General features: G+C 39.5%; 1 protein-coding gene across 7 annotated transcripts in view; it reads right to left on the bottom strand.

The window, feature by feature from the left end:
- ELAVL2 (ELAV like RNA binding protein 2) overlaps positions 1–8,608 on the bottom strand; it is a 79,251-nt gene extending 70,643 nt beyond the window's left edge. For 3 of the 7 annotated variants that reach the window (XM_088837659.1, XM_055427840.1, XM_088837663.1), the window contains exons 1-2: positions 8,525–8,596; positions 5,508–5,751 (exon numbers count right to left, since the gene is read on the bottom strand). In XM_088837659.1, the coding sequence (XP_088693785.1) occupies positions 5,508–5,751; positions 8,525–8,596 (316 nt within the window). Of the gene's footprint in view, positions 1–5,507; positions 5,752–8,499 lie in introns of all 7 variants that reach the window. The other 4 variants (XM_088837660.1, XM_088837662.1, XM_088837664.1 and 1 more) reach the window with 3 other exon arrangements.
- Positions 8,609–22,242: the final 13,634 nt, after the last annotated feature.

The raw sequence follows: 22,242 nt of genomic DNA, 5'->3' as shown, positions 1-22,242 counted from the left end.
AAATACTCCCAGAGTCAGCAAAAATGAGGTATTTATTAAACTATCATCACCCACCAACTCACTCCACCACCCTGCTCTTTTCAACCACCTGGCTACAAGAACCAGGATTCTTAACCTTTCGATACTATGAATACCTACAACTATCAGCTGACCTAAAGACTGCAACTGATGCACAAAACCACATTTCTCAAATTAATGTTCATCACAGCCTGGGCTCACTGTGACTGACTTCATCACAGTTAAAAAAAAAATAGCTATTAAATTTGAAGGTATGCATTAGACTAATAAAATACCACTTATCTCTTTCAATCCTGAGGCACTAAGATTGCTTTTAAAAAGAGGGGAAAATACCATGCTGTCAAAATAAAGTTTGAAAATCATATAATCCTCATAAACTAAACCAGCATTAAAAACTAACTTTCAAGTTCTCAGGAAGCAACAGAGACATAAGTTAAGCCTAGCTAAGATCCCTCATGTTTTATATGAGACTTCACCACATGGGATCTCAGGAAGGGGGTGGAGGGAAAGAGGTCTGTGTTCCTATCCAAGGCACTGCCTGTCCAGAGATAATCTACATCTGCAAAGCCCCTCTTCTGGGCCCCTGTAATTTGTATTTCTTTATGTCTGTTTTGGCCTTTGCTTTTTCCTTTTGTCTGAAAGCTTCTAATTGGCAGCTTATGGGGTCAGCCCAGGACTCACCTCAACAATTCCTAGGGTAAGAGTGAAGCTATCACATTAAGATGTGAAAGAGCAACACTCATTTCCTGAGGTCTTCAACTGTAATTCTTTTATCTCCTCTTTTGGAAGGAAAAGTTAACAGCCACAGAACAAACTACCCTAGAGTTTTAAAAACTGATTACACACTCACAGACACACATGTGCACACATACACACACACAACACACACTTACTTCTAGGGACAGGTCGGGTATTCAGTAAAGACACAGCCCAGTGACTTCTACACTCAATGTTTCTAGTCCTGAAACCCAAGAGATCAAAAGTTGGAGAGCGAAAAGCATCTGAAACTTAAGTTTGCCATACAGTTGGGCATTGCAGTTATACTCACCTGTCCCACCCACTTCCAGCCAGAATTAAGATAAACCTGGAAATCCCTGGCTCTATCGTCTCCTGCAAAAAATGTTCAGGGAAAAAGAAGTCCGTAACTCCTAGGTAATTCCCACATTCCAGGCCCTCCCTAAATAGACTGACTCCCTAGGTAGGTCTGGGCAGGGCCCTGGAACTTGCATTTCTGACAGTCATCCCAAGTGATTCCAATGCAGGTATTCTACTGATCAGACTTTAAATACTGAATTGATTCCCCCATCAAATCACTGAGAGAGCCTTCTTGACAACAGATTTTCAAGGCCTCCAAAGTCTTTATTTTTAAAAATTCCCTCAGGTAAAGATGTGCAGCCAGACTTGGGTCGTGCAGTCACTGGGCTAGACTACCTAAACTGACAATCAGGGATTATGAAGTTTCTAGAGAAGCATGGATGATCGTGTTAGTTTTATGTATCCCTCAGTCCTTGACCCTCAAAAATCTTCCATTCTCCTCTTGTGGAATACTCACCACTCACCAGATAATGCCCCTGGGTGATCCTGGAAAAGCTATATGTCTCAATAGAAATTCAACTGCTGGCACTGTGCTTAGTTTTTGAAGAGTGAGTTCTGGCCCTCCAACCAAAAGGCAAGGAGGAGGCACGCTCAGAAAGAATGAGAAAACCAGAATTAGGGTCCCTGCTCTGCCACTTAATAGACGTGTAATCTTGAACTCGACATGTCAGCAAACCCAGGTCATCTCTGGTCAGTGAGGGAGTTGGCTAAGGTCACTTCAAGGCTCTTTCCAACTCCAACACTCTATTGTTCATTCCCTGCATCATAAAATCCATTTCACGCCTCTAGAATACAGCATCAGCAGGTGTCAAGGCTCTGAAGTGCATTTGAGAACTCAGAGGGACCAACCAACGCCAGCTAAGCTGTACAAACAGCAGAAGCTTCTCGTAATTAATGCCTGTAGATAGGAAACAGGGTGAAGCATAAAGCTGGCATGAGCCCAAAGCAAGAGCCTGACAAACAACATGATAAACAGAATTTCGACTAGCGAGAAGATTACTGTATTTGAAACTGAAGATGTTTTTAATGTTAGTTCCCTAATCCTCATATCAATAGTGGATTAATTTGCTAACACTGACACAACCTAAAAAGTATATACTTTTAGGACTTAGGAAAGAGGCACATACTTTCCTAACTAGGTATTTTGTACTTAAGATAGAGTTTCCTAATTTTAGCATTATTTAAATAAAGACAATTCAAGTGAAAGTGGGGGTGGATTTAAATTTTCTTCGCACAGAGTGATCCCAGTTTTCTTACAACCCAATCAATTAAATGCTCCTACAAAATCAGATAGCAGGAGCTGGCCCACTAGCTCCCCCAGGAAATAGAGTAAGTTGGATAATTACAGAGTAACTGAAAAACTCTGCCCCGACTGTAAAGGCATACTGAAAAACTGCTCAAGATGACTAATGCTAAATACCACAGCTACTGCTGCTGCTGATAAGTCTCTTCAGTCGAGTCTGACTCTGTGCGACCCCATAGATGGCAGCCCACCAGGCTCCCCTGTCTCTGGGATTCTCCAGGCAAGAACACTGGAGTGGGTTGCCATTTCCTTCTTCAATGCATGAAAGTGAAAAGTCAAAGTCAAGTCACTCAGTCGTGTCTGACTCTGAGCAAACCCATGGACCACAGCCTACCAGGTTCCTCCGTCCATGGGATTTTCAAGGTAAGAGTACTGGAGTGGGGTGCCATTGCCTTCTCCAAAATACCACAGAGTGGGGTTCAAATCCCCACAGATTCTTTCAAAACCTTTTCAGAGATATGTTAATAGTCGCTTCTTCAGAAGATATAAACACTTTGCCAAGTGTAACAATTCTAAACCCAGTTTCAGAAATCTATGTACTATTTTGTTCAATACAAGTATTTACTAAGAAACTCAGAGTAACACAGCAACAAAAAAATCTAATATAACTATGTTTCAAGCTAAAGGAGTCAGAACCTTCTGAACGCTGATTTAACCCATACCAAGAATAAGATGTTATTCATCTTATCACAACAGGGTTAATAGAAGAGGTCCTTAGTATTCTAATGTGTCTACTCAACTTTTTATAGTTCATTATCAAGGATGTTCACTTCATGAAACATGTTCATATTTTATTGATGTGAACAGGTTTTATGGCAGAATTACAGATTGTCTGATAACTAGTTAGCAAATGACTTTCAAAGTAACACGTTCAATGGAATTCTAGGATCGTGGAGATAGCACCCCCTCCCCAGGGTTCTATGATTAAGATGGGCGGAACTATAAATCAAACTGGTTTCTTTACTGAAGGATTTTAACATAGTTTTTAGTATGTTCATGATCTGTGGTATGGTTCTTAAGCAGTAAACTGTGGACTGCAGCTTTTCTCAAACTTGTCTGTTAGTGGGACACCCGTTTTGAGGAGTGTTTATGACTAACCTCACGGAACCAAGCTTGGCAAAAACAACTTTTGATGTTTGGTGCTTACTATTCATTTTCTTGGGGACTCGGTTTGCTTATGAGAGACTTTAAACAGAAATTTTACTAGGATGGAAACCTTCATTATCCAGCTCTCCATAAAAGATCAAGGGGTGCGGGAGTGAAAGAAATGAACAACAAATATTAACACGCTTTGGCAGAACCTAAGTATCTAACCATGCACTACTTCATATTACCCATGCACTGTGATTCTATTACCACCATCCTCCACATAGAGCCAGAGAAGCTGAGGGCATGAAGACAAAGAAATCAAATTTATCCAATTTTGCCACATAACAGCTCTAGTAAAAGGTTAACAGAGAGTAAGGTAATTCAAGACTGACCAGAGGTAAGAGATGAAAACCTGTGAGATGTTTCCTGTGGGAAAATGCCTAATTCAATACATGACTGAATGACTGGATGTATGATTCGTTTACTGCTTTCATCTATCATAACAAAAAATGTGACCTTTACAACTAATTCAAGCATTTTTTTCAAGTAAATTTAAATAAGATAACTAAGCAAACAAACCAGAAATCTCATCATTTATATCAAAACCTTAATACCATTTATCACATTTATGTCAAAGAAACTATAAAATGTACACATAAAAAGATGCTGTTTTGCTAAAAACATAAAATTCAGTATCAGGACAGACACATGTTAATAAAAAGTCTTTGTTCTCTATCTTTCCCAACTTTTCAATAACTTTTTTTTTAAACAAAAGTTTTATGTATACTGCTCACACTGATTTGGGTGGGGGGAAATGGAAAAATATTATCCGTTTGATTATCGATATTCAAGAACAAAAAACAAACCTTCCTGATTATCATGGTGAACATCTAAGTAACATAATTCGTTAAAAATAAGTATGGATTGATGATAAACAAGTCGTACTTGGTTTTTACCTGATTTTAATGAATAAATTATTTTTGTGAACCTCAATCTGCATCTCAAGTAAATACAACTCCAAGGCCAAGCCCAGGTTAACAGCTCTGTCACTTTGGAGACAGTAAGCCCTTCTCTCCAACAGCTGACTTGTCCAAGGTCACATGATCAGTCAAAGTTCAAATTCTTGGTCCAGCTTCTCAAACTGCTTACTTATTTCAAATATTTAGTTTAATATTCTGGTGATAAACCATTTGATATGCACCATCACTCATATTCAACATGAAAAAGCTTCAGAGTCTGTCTACACTTCATCCATTTTCAGTGTCTGCAAACAACTCCTGTTATCAACCCACCTATGGCCAAGAACACTTACTTGGGTTTTGCTTTATTCTAAAAGTTTAGTCAAATCCTCCAAAATAATAAAGAGATTTTCTACTACCTAATATTCAAAAGGTGCCGTTATTACAAATTACTCATCCTTTCATTCTTATCTTTTAACAGGAGCACTCAGGTACCACATTTTTCTTTCCTTGTTAACAGACAGAAGCTAAGATCTTGCCATACTCAAATTGTACCTGTACAAATATTTATACACTGACAATGTCAGTATTACCATTTACTTGGTCATATATAAGCAGAACTACAGAGATTTAAGGAAAAGGACATTTTAAGGTCATTTTCCTCTGCTAAACACAATTCTCCCCTTATTTCATTGTTGAAATGTTAAAACATGCAAGCTCAAAGCTAAAGGTTAACATGAGGCTTGCTGCTCCAGATACAGGTACAATTTTGAAACATTTTCAAAGATGTTATTGTATAGTTCAGATTATATAAAAGTCCAGTTAAATATATACTGCTCATAAAAAATATTTTATGTTTTGAAAGGAAAACTTAAAACTCTCTAAAGTTTAAAGTTTCATACTGCTGATGTAACCAGAGAACAGAGAGAGAATCTAAATGTGTAAAATTCTAGCACTGAATGATTTACAAGCAGTAAACTTATTTTCTCACACCTTGAAACATAATCATTTACACGTGAAGAACCTTAGCTAAAACTGCATACCTGTTATTTTGTCTCTTACGAGCTTACAGGACTCTATCTCGCCGATGCTCCCAAAAAGACTCTTTAGTTCCTCCTGTGTCATGTTCTGAGGAAGATAGTTGACTATTAAGTTGGTCTTGCTGTCCTCTGTGTTCCCAGAGTCAACTGGTGACGAGCAGTTGTTGTTTATGGTGGTTGGACCGTTGGCTGTGTTATTGCAAGTTGGCCCATTAGACAGTTGTGTTTCCATGGCAGCAATTACCTGCTAAAAACAGAGAAAATAAGAAGTGTCAGAATTCATATTTCACAAACTATTAGAGATTCCATCCAAAAATTTAAACACTTGTCACTAAACACAAGTCGTCCTGCTGAAATTACAACACAGCTTCAAAAAGTACAACACCTATGCTAACTTTGACTTCACATTAAGCTATTCAATTTAAGATCACAGCTGTACTTTTCACATACATATTCCACACATGCACGGAAGCACAATTTACATCTTTAACATTCTCTAGAACCCCATTCTGGGTCTATTCACAATCCTTACTCACCTGCTGTGTCCACAGAGTTGAGGAAATTTAGTAGCAAAGGGCACAGAATTAAATTCTGACTAAAAATACCAGAAAATAAAAGTGTTTTAACATGCTACCAGAAACAAAGTTAAAAAAAAAGAACCCTAACTTTGCAGAGATAGTTAGTTAGCCTAAGAGTTTACTCTAAAACTGACAGACATCCATTAATTAAAATCAAGGAGCAAGAGTAATTTGAAAAATTATAAATTTGTCAACATGTACTGTTTTGGTTACATAGTGAAAATGTTTTTAATTGACAATATCTTATACCTCTATCATTCGTAAGAAATAAGAAAATAGCAAATGTCTTGTGTTAGGGTTTGCAGGATAACTTGGGGAGTAAACTGAGTACTTAGTGTACCTTGTGAATCTAACAAGCCATTCTTGTCAACCTTGGCAGCTAAAGATCACCAACAAGGCAGCTGATCTACAGCATCAAAATAAAATCCCCCAAACTATTCCAAGTGATATTTTGCCTTGACTCTGACTTTAAAGGAAAAACAAAAACAAAAAAACCTATCCAGTTCATCAAAACAACAATGCAAATATGTCAATTTTTGCAAACAGACCAGCCCAAGGAATTTTCATTTGAGCACCTAAGCCTGTTGAAAACGCAAGTGATAGGTACCTATAAACTCCAAATGCAGAATAAACAGCAGAGTTGGGGGAAAATGGCCTCAAACTGTTCAGGCTACTTTAATTTACTAAGCAAATTTAGATCTAGTTTCCTAAAAACCAATTCTATGCTCTTTGAGCAAGAGTTACAAACCACAGCCCCAAATTCTCTAAAACCGTCTTCCAAAAACTATCTACTTTAGAACCCAATATTGTGGGGGAATCCAAAAATCCAAGCATCACTGAAAGGATTCATCCTTCATATTCCATCCATCTTTCAGCTCCACAAAGAACTACAAAACTGACAATCCTGAATTGATAGGATGCTAGTTTTAGGGAAGGTTTAACAGATAAAAGGCAAAGAATTTGAGGTAAAATTTAAAAACTTTAAAAAAAAAAAAAGCAAAGTAGAGGCAAAGGCTGTTACAAGAAAAGAGGCGGGAAAAGGTTTTTTAAAAAGCATATTGCCTAAGAAAAATAAAAGGGCACAACCATGGATAAGCAAACAGGAAGAACTCTACTGCCAAGAGATGTTCATAAAAGGCGGCAGCGCAGGGTAGCTTCAGACTGGCCAGACTGGACAAGAACTGTGCTGTCAGGGTGAAAACCAGGAGACAAAAATCCAGCCTGCTTATGAAACATCAAACCAACTACAACCCCTTCCAAAACTTCATCTCCTTTCCAAAAGAAATGGGTTGTTTACCCTGCAAGCTACAAACTACCTCTCTCAAGTATGTATTTTCAGAGAATACTTTCGGGAGGTGAAGAGAAATAAAAGAACCTTTGGAAATCTGTATTGGGGAAAAAAAAAAAACGGAAGCAATTCAAGATATGCATTTTATTATAATTAACCAATTTATCTGAAACTGTGAAAGGAGGTTTCAGATTTGCTAATAAAGCATAACCGTTCCAGTTTATAGAATATTAGCCCAGGGTCACTCTTTCCACAGGAAAATGTATGTGAGAGTAACCTTTGTCCAGCAGTCAGGAAAACAATGATCTGCAAGATGAGGGTGGCCAAGGCCAATTAAAACAAATCACTAATCAAAAACTTAGGGTATATGTGAAGACTACATGAGACCCAGATACGAGATTCGGACTAAAGCTCACTGGGATGGTATTTAAATATAAAGTGTTCATTGACTGAAATTAGCAGGATTTAGCAAGGACAACAAACACTCCTCACTTAATTGCACATTTATTTCCATGTTCAGGTGGCAAGAATGAGCTCCTAAGCCAACATTCAAGTGAACAGCTGCAGTAGGCTGTGTGCGCTGAAAATTACAGCATCTCTCAGCTATAGGACCATCTGCTCAGAATAAAATGATACTAATGTGCTATATTTTACAAATAATGCATATTCCATTGATAGGCTCAACACAACTGTTCACAGAATGCAAACTCTTTCAACAGTTACTGGGCAAATAATTTTCAGCCAGATTTACAATTTTGACATTTTTTAAAGCATCAGGAATTGTAAATAACTTCAAAATTTAGTAACCAAAAAAATACATAGTAAACAGAATGAAAAAAATTACGGTAACTTAGTATTCAGACCATACCAAAACTTTTGTTTTTTGTTTTTTAAAAAAGCTTGTCACTCTTTTGAGGCTGCACTAAATCCTAATTAAGATAATAAAAGTTACATACAAAAGCAGGTTCTGATGCTACATATACTACTAAAATTGCAATGTGCTTTATATCCTAATGATGGCCATACCACAATAGGTTAAATGTAAGAATAATCAGTAAGCCAAATGAAAAGTGCAAGTGTTTGGTATGGCCTCAGCACTCCTGCAACATGCTAAAAAAAAGTAGCCTACAGAATTTAAGAAAAATCCCACAGACCCCGGTCCAAGGCTCTGCTGCCCACGAACCACTTCTAAGCAGAGAAGCCACATCACACAGTCTGACTGCCATGTTAGTTTGGAGTTGCCGTCTGCAATATGGACACAAAAAGTACCGTATGTTAGATGAGCAAGATAATGCAACAAATCAGTTTGTACAAAATTTACAGTGATTGTATTGATATTCCCAGCACGTCCATGCAGTGTGGCTTAATTGAATTTGAGGCAATTCCAATCTAATCTTTCCAAATTCATTTTAACATGTAGTTTTCTTGCACAAATTAAGCATTTTTAATTAAGAGCCTGATTTTAAAACAGTATTAACTAGTTACCTTGGCATCTATCCTAAAGAACTACCTTAAACCACATCTTAAAAAAATTTTCATAATAAAATGAAGCAAAGCACTGCATGCTGTCCTATCTCTTAAGGATGTGGGAGAAGGGAGGAAATGCGAATGAAATTATATTTACAGTGAGAAAAGGAAGTCATGTAATTCATTAGTGAATGCCTTGCATAAAACATTCTTTCCCCCAAATATCAGAAGGGCATTAAGAAAAGCTATATTTGCCCACACTGTTACATTATACTATAAATGATCCTTAATCCTGGAGCTTAAAATTTAAAGTGAATTGAAACCCTGTGAGGTTATTCTGCCACTACAGTCAAGGGATCTCTAACAGTTTTGCTGAGAATTGTTCACATATACTAAGATGCAGTAAACCAGCATCTTTCAATTGAAATAACTGGACCAATAAATAGGGCTGTTCGGAGTAATGTTTATATAGGATGTCAGCTTTGTCCCTGAATGAGATCAAGTGAACGTTTTTTAATATGTAAATTGTAAAGCCTGCACAATTTGAAATGAGTGCTGCTGTGAGGACTCCAAGATGGTTAATGGGCCATTTACCACTTAATACACTTGCTCCAATACTAAACAAGGTCACAAAATTGGCAAAGAAACCAAAGTTTACATTTTAGCCATATATGCAGCCAATTTAAATGGTCAACATAATATTCAGAAAAACTCGGTCTATGAAACTAAGCAAGCAACAAAGGAGGACTGAAAATGTCTTTTAATCGCATATTTATGATTATAAAAATTTCATCCTTAAGAGTTAAACCTGGCTGTACAAGGTTTACTCTTGATGCACATGTGATGAAATTTATAATATGTGACAATGGATTCCATTTTCTGGCATCTACCTAAACGGTTTAGCATACTCTTTAAGGGATGCCATAAAAATGTTTTACTCTTCTTCCCTTCTCCCACTGTTACCAGGGAATTCAGTCTTATTGTATGCTCTTTATTTTACAAGAAGAAAAAGTACTACTTATAGTTGAACTGAACCTTTGAAAAAATAAGATGCTTTCATAGCCATGAAGTATCGGTATTTTAATAAGAATCTAATTGTGGTTAGACTGCATCGGTAGACCATTTAGGAGGACCACACCCAACAGGTTTAATCAAGCTTAAATGTATGTCCTCAATACCCTGCCGAGTTAATATCTAAACATTCATCACTACAGAAAACCACAGATTCAACTTTAATGGCCTCATCCTTTCCATTCCACAGGAAGTGGACGCTAATGAGCTAATCTATTGACACCCCTCTTTCTGAAAGCCCCAGGGAGGCGAACAATCACTTTATTGCACCAACTAGCTAGGAAGGCTGTGTATGGAAAATGATTCTACTGCACTTTTACATTTCAAGCACCCCAGACAGTTTCTCTGCTTGAGGCAGACACATACCTTTATGGGAAGTTATAAATAAGTTGCTCACATGGCCCTTACCTTTATGCTGGCCAACAATTCAGTTACTAAAAATGTAAAGCTACTTCCCCTTCACTTAAGGACAGGCAATTCTGCTCAACTCAGTCTACCACAGACAACCAGGCTGTGCACTAATTATAGATTCTACTGGCTCTGAAACTCTTTGGAAGCAAAATAAAAGGCCATATTCCAGCAACATAGAACCATTAATTTTAAAGCTTAAAGAAAGTGTTTCAATGTATGTTTCCCTCTTAAATTAGACATCAATTGTGCCAACGAAGACTACTTTTTCTCCTGTCATCTTCATGAAATCATTTATGAAAAGACACTTGAGCATAGACCGATCTAGACTATTCTAAACTTTCCCTGGTTCTGAGAGATAATGATGAGGTGTCAACTTGGTGGGAACATGAATTTTAAAGGGTGGGGTGGAGGGCAGGGGAAGAAGTGGCCTTTATGTTTCACTCATAGTTTACTTCCAAATTTCCAAAAAGACTTTTTAAATGGAATTCCTGCCCCCTACCCTTGTTTTTACTTAAATGGCCCTCTGTATACTTTAATATCTTAAGTTTCTTACAGTAATGGATTTGGGGAAAACAATGCTACTGTTTTATGACTGCTCACAGCTGGGACTAACACTTTCCTGGTCATATGAAGAAAAAAAGCAAAGTCCCTATTTCCCAAACTTCCTAATAAAAAATTACGAAAACTAAAGTAATTAGCTTCTTATTTTCAAACCTCCTTCAGACAGCCACCAAACAAGATAGAAGGCTAATAAAGACAGTCTGAGAATTCTCATTAAGTACACCATCTGCTAGGGGAAAAAAGGTTTCCAAGACCTAGAACCCACTTGATTCAGGGATCAGATCTGTGTGGTTTAAAGTCACAGAAAAGGCTCCTGCACAATTCTCGTGAAGACTACCTATCTGCACCAGCCAGTCCACTGAGACGCATACCATCCTGATCTGGGCCCTCATCTCTTATCTGGAACACCAAATTACAGCCTCCCAAAACTTCCCTCATCATCCTAATTCACACATTACACTATTTCCAACAGACTTACCTAAACTCTCAATAGTTCTCCGCTGCCTAGCAAATAAAGTGCAAACTGCTAATATTGAGAGTCTATAGACATCTGAGATCCTTGACAACTGCTTTCACCAGGCTACTTAGTCAAGCATCTAAAAATATGAACTGCTCCTTGACCCCACGCTGTCACAGTACACTGAAGACCACACATCCTTCTGGCTTTGCCTGTACAGTTCTATCTGCCAGGGAGACCCCCAAGTCACACCTATTCCATTCTAGCTCCAGGATTTGTACATACTAAGCAATCAAAAATATACTTAAGGTCAAGAGCAGTTCCTTTAGGAAAAAAAAAACTCGAGCATGAACGGGCAATCACTTCTCTAAATAATATGCAAACTTGGTAGCTTGTTTTTCTATCTCACATCAGGTATTTCAAACCACAGATAATTATGAAAGCATATTTTCATTTTTTTGGCGCACTGCATCAGCCATCCTCACCCATCAAAATCTAAATTCTTGTTAAATGGCACAACAAAGGAAACTATCTTTTGAGTGATCAGTAGTACACTGTCATTTCAAGAGCCTGCTATGGCTACCTGACCACCACAAAAAAGCCAGAAACCAAGACAAATCCAAAAACATGGTACAAATGTGCTCCAAGCCTCTGGCCAACAGCGTCATTGAGCTGGGGCGCCTAGAACCTGGATCTAACTTCAAAAAAACCAGCAGAAGTACCTGCAGATGTGAAAAAAAGTAAATTTTAACTCAAAAGTACTTAAAAAAATACATCAGGATTAAGTTACAGATCTCAACAGGTTTTTTAATTGATAGAGACTAGAGAACATAACAAGCAAACATAAAAGGTAAGATCTCTAAAAAGAATCATAGCTAGGGGCAAGGACAAGTATCTCATACTCAAAAGGTCTGGCTTGGATGGAGTGACCTTGGATACTCGTTTACAGGAAGAGGGTTCTCGACTAACGCAGAACCAGGGCAGCATCAGCATAGTGCAAAGCTTTTCCTCAGACGACATCAAACCTCTCTAAAGGCCAAGTCACAAGGAGAAAGGATGCAATATCTCTATAAAGTTTAAGAGCAGAACCCACTACAAAAACAGACAGCAGCCATGGCCAAAAGGCATGTTCCTTTGAGGAACTCAAGGCAAGGAGCTAAAGCTCTTGAAATAAGCAGTGAAGTGAATAATGAGAGTTCACAAATGAGAGCTGGGTGAGCAGCAAGGTGGGTCATCTGTCTAGCAAACACCATGCCTACAGAATGTTTTATCTTTCCCATTCAAATCACTAAAATGGCATTTTCAGGATACATTTCGGCTTTGCTAAATTAAAACAATAGAAAGGTCAAACAAGCACTCAAATCATGGCACTGACGTGTGTTGGCTACAAGAATAAGCCATTTCTTTGTTTTCTTTAAACCCCTTCACTTTGCTATGTGGTTCCTAAAGGAATAAAGGTTTGCAGCTCTAAACTTCATGGGATATCCTCAATCCTGGAATCCCTGTCAACTCCCCACCCCACTCCCATACCATTTAAGCTGCGTCCAGCTCCATGGATTCTTCAGTCTTGTCGAGCTCAGATTTTTGGCCTTGGGGCCAACAAGGGTCCAAGAGCTGCCAGAGACAATGCCCCAGACAGCTGCAGGACTCACAGGGAGAATGTTCTTTGGCAGCGAATGCGAACATTGCTCTGCCTCTTGGCCCTTTATGGCTCCTACAGAGTCCTTCTGACGCCAGTCTTTCTGATTTCTGAGGTTTTGTAGTTCTAGAGCTGGCAGAATTAAAAGCTTTGAGGTGAGAGAGTGAAGTATGAATTTAGGGGTCGGTCCCAAGTCCTTCCCTTCATTCTAGGTCCGTATCAGGCTTCCATGCTGGGCAACACGAAAGCAAAGATCCTGTGAAAAAGATTTGCTTAAGGTTCACCCTCTGTTCATTCACCCATTCGGTCAACAAACATTAGTTCACAACTCCCACAAACTAAGGACTGTCCTACATGCTTCGACTGTCCTACATGCTTCAGAGACAGCAATGAAGAAATATCCTGGAGTGTACATCTGCAATAGGAGGTGTACACGTGTATAAAACTGAGTATTAGCTGGAAATAAGTGTGCTTTGGAATAAAAGAAAATGTAGAGCCAAGTAAGAGGGCTGAGAATGTGGAGATGAAGGATGGACAGTTTCCAGTATTAAACAGGAGGTCTCAATGAGAAGGTGAGCTTTCAGGCAAGATTTAAAAGAGAGGCAAGCACCCCTGTGGTGGGCAGAATATCAGCTCACCTTAGATGCCCACATCCTCAACTCTGAAATATGTGACTATGTTACATGACAGGGAAGTAAGATACAGATGGAATTAAGGTTGCTCATCAGATGGCCCTGAGATGGGAAGATTATCCTGGATTATCAGTCGGGCCCAGGGTAATCAGAAGAGTCCACATGAATGGAAAACGGAGGCTGGAGAGCTGGTTATGTCAGAGTGACACAACCTGAAAAAGACTCCGCCCACAGTCACTGGCTCTGAAGATGGAAGGGAGCCATCAACCAAGCAATGTGGGCAGCCTCCAGAAGCTGAAAAAGGCAAGGGGAGAGATTCCCCCCAGCATCTCCAGATGGAATGCAGCCCTGCCAATACCCTGATGGTAGCCCAAAAGACCCACATCACGGGATTCTGCCCTTCAGAACTGCAAATCCGTGTTGTTTTAAGCACCAAATTCATGGTTAGTTTGTTACAGATTTATAAGCAAATAAATACATCCCCGTGGGGATCCAGAAGACAAACTAGGCAGAGACCAACCAGGGTGAAGCTAGAAGGAGGCTAGAAAGAGATGAGTCTAAGAGGTGGAAAGCCAGACATACAGGACCTTCGAGGTGTAGAGGAGGAAGAAGTTTCCTTCAACACTTTTAGGGTTCTGGCTAGGTCTGCAAATTAGACTGACAAATTAATAGGAGAAGAGCATACAAATTTTATTGAATTTATTTATACATGTACATGGGAGCCTTCACAAGAAAGAAGTAAGCTGAGCAAGAAGTTTATACACCTCTTAGATGGAGAAACAACAGATGTGCAAAGAACTGAAGAGACAAAGCGCTTTGGGTTGGGGTCGTGAGTGACAAGGACGAAACTAGGAAAATGTGCTGGGCTCAGTCGCGTCCAACTCTTTGCGACCCCATGGACTGGGAACCGCCAGGGTCCTCTCTGTCCATGGAGACTCTGCAGGAAGAACACTGGAGTAGGTTGCCATTCCCTCCTCCAGGGGATCTTCCCGATCCAAGTATCGAACCCAGGTCTCTGCACTGCAGGCAGATTCTTTACTGGCTGAGCCACCAGGGAAGACCAAGAACACTGGAGTGGGTAGCTTATCCCTTCTCCAGGGGGACTTCCTGACCCAGTAACTAAACTGGGGTCTCCTACATTCCAGGCAGATCTTTACCAGCTAAGCTGCCAGGGAAGCCCAAAGTTGGAAGATAAGGGTTAGTTTAACAAAGTATGCTTGTTCAGACTTCCAGGCCCCAAGTCCCTGTACTGATGTTAAGAACGTCTTCCTTACTCTTGGTACAGGGAGGGTTCCTTCCACATGGGAATTTTACTACCTATTTCAGAGAAGAAAGGAGAGGGAGGAGGTTAGAATGACCTTTCTACTTCTGCTATTTTCTCAAACTCCTTCAGCTTAAGATATTAAATATGCCAAAGTAACACACTTTGGGGCAGCACATCCTCAACTTCATCAAAGGCCGCCACAAGAAAGTGAACCATAGAAAAGGTTTTGAGCAGAAAAGGTGGCTACTGTGAAAATAAACTGGATATGTTTGTGTGGGAAAGCTCAGCAACTTTGGAAACAAGAAGATCAATCAAGAAACAACTGCAGTAACCAAGATATAGGATGACAGTGATTCCGATCAGGGTGGTACCAGGGGAGAAGTGGACAAACCCAGCAGGGAGTCTGAGCAAAGTCCGGGAGAAGGTGAGCGACAGGGAAGCCTGGCACGCTGCAGGCCATGGAGTCGCGAACAGCTGGACACAACTAGGCGACTGAACAACAGCAACAAACTATTTAAATCCATTATCAAGAAACTGCTTTAGATTCTAACTACTCACATTCAAATCAATTCATCTTTCTGGCCACTAAGAATACATGATGATTAAGAAAAGGGTTAGCTTCTATAGAAAGTTATTGTCTTACTTTGGGAGTAGAAGATCTCCTTAAAGAAACCTAATATTTGAAAATCTGAGTTTAAAAATATTAAATCAAGAGTTATTGACTTCATCTATGGAGTCTTTAAAGAATTCTGCAAGTGAAACATTTAATAGCAAATGCAAAATTTATAAAAACCAGAATTCAAAAGATGCAACTCTCAATAATAAGTCAGCAATTGATTTGTAACCTATGACAGCCCTAAGGCTCAGAGTTCAAAAAAAAAAACCTCAACAGTTCACCCCAAAAGGTAAAACGAAGTAGATGATAGATGAAAATAATGAGAATAACTTACATTTCTGTGATATGTAATTAAACTTTAACATCTATATTCTTCAACAGGTCATATATATATATACCTCCACAGTAGTCAAGGTTAGGCCAGGGGTTAGTTTAATCTTGGTTACAGGCTAGAATACACTATCATCCAGTGATGAATCATTCCAACCTCAGTGGGCATTATTAATTTCTACACCATTATTTGGCTGTAAAACCTAAAATAGGACATGAACATAGTAAGAAGAAAATCAACTACTCCCACAGTTTTGTAGCAGGGTTCTTGTTTGGTATAGGCAGATAAATTTGAATTGCTAAATTAAGACAGTTAACATAGTAATCAACATAGAAATTGGATTAACTTCACATTCTTCTGCAAAAGTTACAGCTAAGGGGAACCCCCTCAGGGTTGTACAAATTGTGAAAGGCTGATTGGAAATCCTCAAATTAATCCCAGTAGTTGAGTGTTTTCATTAGGTAGGTTAAAAACATAGCTCCTCTGCAGGATACAGCCACTACAATGCTGTCATATTCGAGCTCCGAAAGAGCAAGTATGCCTAGTCTTAAAGGGAATATAAAAGACAAGGAAGGTTTATAGTCACAAATATTGTTTTTTAACTCAGAAGTGTTATAAAGGGCCACAATACTCCATCTGGCCACTAACTCTAAAGTGACATCTGGCACAATGTACAAACAGGAAACCAAAAACTACAGTTAAGTGTTTAACCCCAAGTAACTTACACCAAAATAAAGTGAACAAAACAAAATGTAAACAGAACAAGGAATATTTTATTCATAATGCTGGGAGGCTACAAATATTTCTGTTGAACTTTAAAGAAACTGAAAACATGAGATACTACCTTTAGACACATAAAATCTTGTCATTCATTAATGCACTGCGGAGTACCAACCAAGAGGCTCTCTCCCGTCCACTGTAGGATTTGTGGGAGCATAAACCTTGGTCAGCACAGAGGGCCAGCTTCTTTCCTCTCTTGGAAAGTGGAACACTTCACTGGTATTCAATGTATTTTTCTTTTCAGTTGATGTTAAAGTCCTGAGATTCCCAAGAGATAGCTACATTTGATGTAGCAACACCAGTATGAATTATTTAGCACGGAAAGTTGGAGCATCTTAAAAAACACGATTCACACTAAGAAAGATACTTTATTTCCTTTGGTCCATCCTCTCTTCCCCTCCTCCTCAAAAGATGGCCGTTCTTAAAAAGCTACATCCCAGCTAGGAAAAACAAGTACATAAGCTTCTGGTTATTTACTACATTTCAGGAAGGGGCAAGAATCTGCATTCAGATGAAGTGTTATTTTCACTTCTAGACATTCCAATTGGGGGAAGGGGCCTAAAGCAGAGGATCACAAGTAAATTTCTGGTTAATCTGCTGCCTACAAGAGTTAATGTTTACATATACACTACTATGTACAAAACAGATAACTAATGAGAACCTACTCTATAGCACAGGGAATTCTACTCAATCATTTGTGGTGACCTAAACGGGAAGGAAATCTAAAACAAGGGATATATGTATACGTATAACTGATTCACTTTCCTGTACAGCAGAAACTAACACAACATTATAAAGCAACTATATTGCAATATTGTTGAGCCCTTTCTAGGGATCCACATTTAAAATGTTGGAAAGTATGCACTTTTAGACACAGAGAACAAAGGACTCAAAGCTCTTTCACATGGCCATGGTGAATACTTGTCACCTTCACAAATGAACCTAACTTAAGTGATTATTGTTGTCGTTTAGTCCCTATGTCGTGTCCAACTCTTTTTGCAACCCCATGTACCCAGCCCAAGTTCCTCTGCCCTCTGTCCATGGAACTTCCCAGACACAAATACTGGAGGGGGTTGCCATTTCCTTCTCCAAGGGATTTTTCCTGACTCAGGGAAGGAACCCACGTCTCCTGCGTGGGCAGGCAGATTCTTTACCACTGAGCCACCAGGGAAGCCCTAACGCAGGTGATACTTTTCATTAAAAAGAGAAAGCGAGCGCTAATGTTTAAAAAAAAAAAGAAAAGAAAGAAAGTTAATGCACTACATTACAGATCAGGTAAGCTCTTTCTTAACCTGAGCCACTGCCTGCTTATATCCACAGTGGGCACAAATAGAAAATCCCAGATTTTGTACAAATACAAAATCCTGGATACCTCTCCAGCACGAAAAGGAGTTAAGGTACTTGGGTTCCCTGCCAATGACTGTCACTTCAGTTGCTGTCAGACTTTCCACTTCACATGTTATCTCGTCACTAAGCTTAAAGCACATTTCAAATAAACACTTGAAGATATCTCAAAGTGCATTGGGGCAAGTCCCCCTATTGTATAAATAGACAATGAAGCAAACGTGTGAGCATAAATTACAGAACCTGTTTACATATGTACATACGTAGTTCCAAAGATGAAGAGCAGCATCTCCTATAGGTTTGAAGTGGGGAAGCGGGGCTCATGTACGATCAAATGCTATATTTTAACAAGAAAAAAAATTTTTTAAATCTAGCTTTTGAATTATTTCTACTCTGGTAAGAGGTAGAGAAAGTAAAGGGGCTTGTTTTCTATAAAAGCTTCAATTATATGCATATAATTTAGACAGAAAATATGTGAATGCACTTTACAAATTCTCAAGTGCTATTATCATGATTGCTGGGCAAAGGAAGATGCATCTTAAAGTGTTGGCATAGAGAACTTGGTTATCTGTCTTTTAGGTTATGGCGCAGTTGTTTTGTTTTCATGTTTAAACGGGCAACAGAGTGCAGAGCTGTACTGGGAGCTTCTTAACATGAAAAGTGAACAAGGGTGGACAGAAAGCTCAATATGAAGACTGCCCAGTCATGACTGTCAATTCCTGTGCAGGACCCCTGAGGCACATGCTACGTTAAACTACATTTAGCACGTGGTCACAAATGGTGACTGAGGAGGATTAGAATTTTTACTTAAAATGCTGCCATTTTCAACCCCTGACCTCCAAATACTATGTATTAGTACATACAGTGCCACTGCCTAAATGTTCCACATGGGAATTACAGCCTTGTCTATTTTATCTTAAAGAGTACAGCCCATACACACAGGCAAAGCAGTACACAGGTTATCTCGTCACTAAGCTTCCACTCTCCTCATTAGTCTTCTCATCAGCTGCTCGGCCTCTTGGAATTTTACTATTAAGATTAGAAACTGCTACCTCACTTTAGCTAAGAATTCCAAGGATGACACAGGCATCTTCTCCTTTTATTCAGAGTTATTTACAATACATGGCAGAAAGGGAACAAAGTCTCATTCATAACAGTACTCTAGAATTTAGATCGATAATCTGCATACTGAGATGTATTGCATGCTGTCACAGTTTCTACAATTCACAGATCAGTGTTCCATATACTTCCACACACAACTCCATGGCCTCCCACCATCTTTCTCCTATTATGATTTTCAAAATGACCTGAATTTAAACATTTCCTAAGCCTGCCAATGCAAGAAGACAGAAAGGCGTGGGTTTGATCCCTGGGTCGGGAAGACTCCCCTGGAGAAGGAAATGGCAAAGCAGTATTCTTGCCTAGAGAATCCCAAGGACAGAGGAGCCTAGTGAGCTACCATCCATGGGGTCGCAAAGAATCGGACACAACTGAACAACTGAGCATACACACAAGCCTACACTAGGCTTTATGTTTAATAAAAAATAAATAAGGCATCCTCTTAAACCCTCCAAAGGATTTAGGGATCATTTGCTACAGGAAAGATGATCTGACCACTTCCTGAAGCAGAATTTAGTGAATCCTATGACTGAAATAGGGAAAAGCAAGGAAGGAAAAACAGTATTTATTCCTTAGTCTAGGAAAGGCTTGAAGCTACATATTTTACAAAAATCCCACTTAGTCATCTCGCGCACTGTGAGCTGTATACATTAGCTTCCATTTACAAATCGATTTCAGAATTTCAAGATTCTAATCAGGTATTAAATAGAAGAACTAGGATTTCTAACCAGTGCTGAGACTGTGTCTGAAGCCTCCTACCTGATCTCTGCTTCTGGGCTTGTCCCTCTTCCAATCCATCCTCCATTCCACTGCTACTATGATCTACCTAAAAACTGTCAGCATCCCAGGACAATTTCTGTTTCTCAGGCCTTCACACTGACCCCATATTGCCTACAAAGTACCATCTCAGCCTGCAGAGGGGGCATCATCAGCACTTGAGCGGGCCCCCACCTCCCTCTCCAGGGGCACGCCCACCTCTCCATGCCGACCATGCCCCGTCACACACAAGGCTCCAACAATCTGCCAGCGGTCCCTCCCACATCCAGGCTGCTTCCCACTGTTACTCACACTCCTCTCTCCACCCGCAAGAGTCTCACTACCTTTCTTCTCCTGGGAATGGAAACATCCTCAGCACAGGAAAGGAGGCACAATGCCTCCAGAAAGCCTTCCGTGAGCAGCTAAGCTGAGACTTGAGACGGATACTCCTCCTCTGAGCTATTAGCCCACACTCACCTTCAGTCTCTTCTGCGAAGAAAGTGCACAGGACCCATAAAAGAAAGCACATCAATGCGGGGAAGTGCAATTCAAGGTGATGACTTTAAAAAAAAAACAAATTCCCACTTATTTATGGGATTTTTTTTCATGCGGTTTTTACCTTCCCTGCCAAGCAGGAAACCTTCTACTGCAACTCTGTATGTCTGGAGCAGCAAGAGTCACCTCAGGGTGTCAGTGAAGGGGAAGGAAGGTAGACATAATCTAGGCAGCCATGCCCCACCACTAACAAACACACACGTCCCTTTCCAGATACACCTACTAATTCTTCTATTACGAGTTCAAGTATCAAATTGAATCAGCTTAAAAAAAAAAAAATTCCTAGCTACAAGCCTTTGTTAAAACAACGCAAGCCTCGGAAAGAAAGAGAGGGGACTATAGGAGTGGTCCGTTGTCATCACATCACAGTTAAAAAAAGGAGGCTTCACCATGAAAGAAAAAAACCACATCGAGAGTTAATCTCTCTCTTACAGCCCAGCCAAGGTCTCAGGAAGCTGGGAGTACAGAAGAAACCACCAGGGCAGAAAAGCAACACCCCTTATTCACCAGATGTGACAGGTATACTGTGCAAGATGCTATGAAAACAAGGGCACACAAAACAGACTCACATTCCACCCCCCGCCCCCCAGGGAGCTTCTCTGGACCACACCTTCACCCAGAGATGTCAAAGGCTCCGCAAGAAATCTTTAAGAACCCACAGCCAGGAATAATAATCTCCCTGGACAACCTATGCTAAATATTGTGCTAAGAAAAAGATAAAAGGGCAGAGTCACTGCTGCCATGGAAACTATCACTGCTAACTTAAACATCTGAGCCTGACATATATTTGAGCAGAAATGAAGCATCTTGCTTCCCGGTGTTTAAAATGCTAAAGGATAACAGATTATACACAGCTTTCCCAATTAAACATTAAACTGGATTTCTACCTCATTAGGAAAATAGGAAATTACAAAGAAGCACAAGCTGAAAAGTTTTCCTGATTTAGGACTGCTAAGAGTTTCCCGGTACCCACTTCCTGCCATACTTTTATCCCATATAAAGAGCAAGTTTCTTTACAAGAATTTTCTCACTATAGCAGATTGAATACTTAAATTGCTTGGCAATAAATGTTCAGTATTTTACCTCAGACAAGACTTTCAGAAAGTACCTACTATGTAACAAGTAACATACCAGCCCAGAGTAATTATGACTGCAATCTATTTTAGATCAGTCTAAAAGGAAACAGATTTTTACCATCAGCTACTATTTTATTCACAGATAGATTAAAAACAAACAAAATCCTCAAGCCAAACAAACAAAATCCTCAAGTCATCCTGAGACTATAACCCCACACCCAAATTTTCACTCGTTCTGTAACGAGAGTGGAGATCTACTCAAGTACACTCTCACACAAATTTTAGAGAGTTTCTTGACTTGATTCTGATTGCCAATCTCTGGTTGAGAATCATCAATATAAGGGAAGTAGAATGGCTTCAAAATGTGATTTTCTATACTCAAGCATGCTTTTTAAAGCCATCTTGTTTTAGGCTAAAGCCCAAGATTCACGACAAAGGCTGCAGGCCTTAGAAGTGTGTTGAGGAAAAAGAATACTCTTCATTTTGTACTTCAAGAAAAGCAAGGACAGAGGAAGGGAATCATTGAAATAGAAGCAGCAGTAGTAAATTAAGACTGGACAAAACTTTCCCTGAGCTGGAACACTCATTAGAGTGAGTTTCACTGCCATCAGATCAAGAAAGAACAATTACTATGCATCACTGGCCAAGACACAGCAGTAATTCACCAATACAATTTCACCAGTAGGACTCTTTGTTCTGACTGAAAATGACCCATATCTTGACTTGCTGAGACTAAAAATGACTGGTCTCCTACATTAGGAACTGACCAAAATGCAAACAAATGAATCCTCTT

This window comes from Moschus berezovskii, chromosome 7, assembly GCF_049115385.1.
Source record: "Moschus berezovskii isolate FMDL1 chromosome 7, NW_MosBer_1.0, whole genome shotgun sequence".
Classification (NCBI taxonomy): Eukaryota; Metazoa; Chordata; class Mammalia; order Artiodactyla; family Moschidae; genus Moschus; species Moschus berezovskii.
Note: the sequence above shows the minus strand (reverse complement) of the source record. Positions and strands in the feature narration are given on the sequence as shown.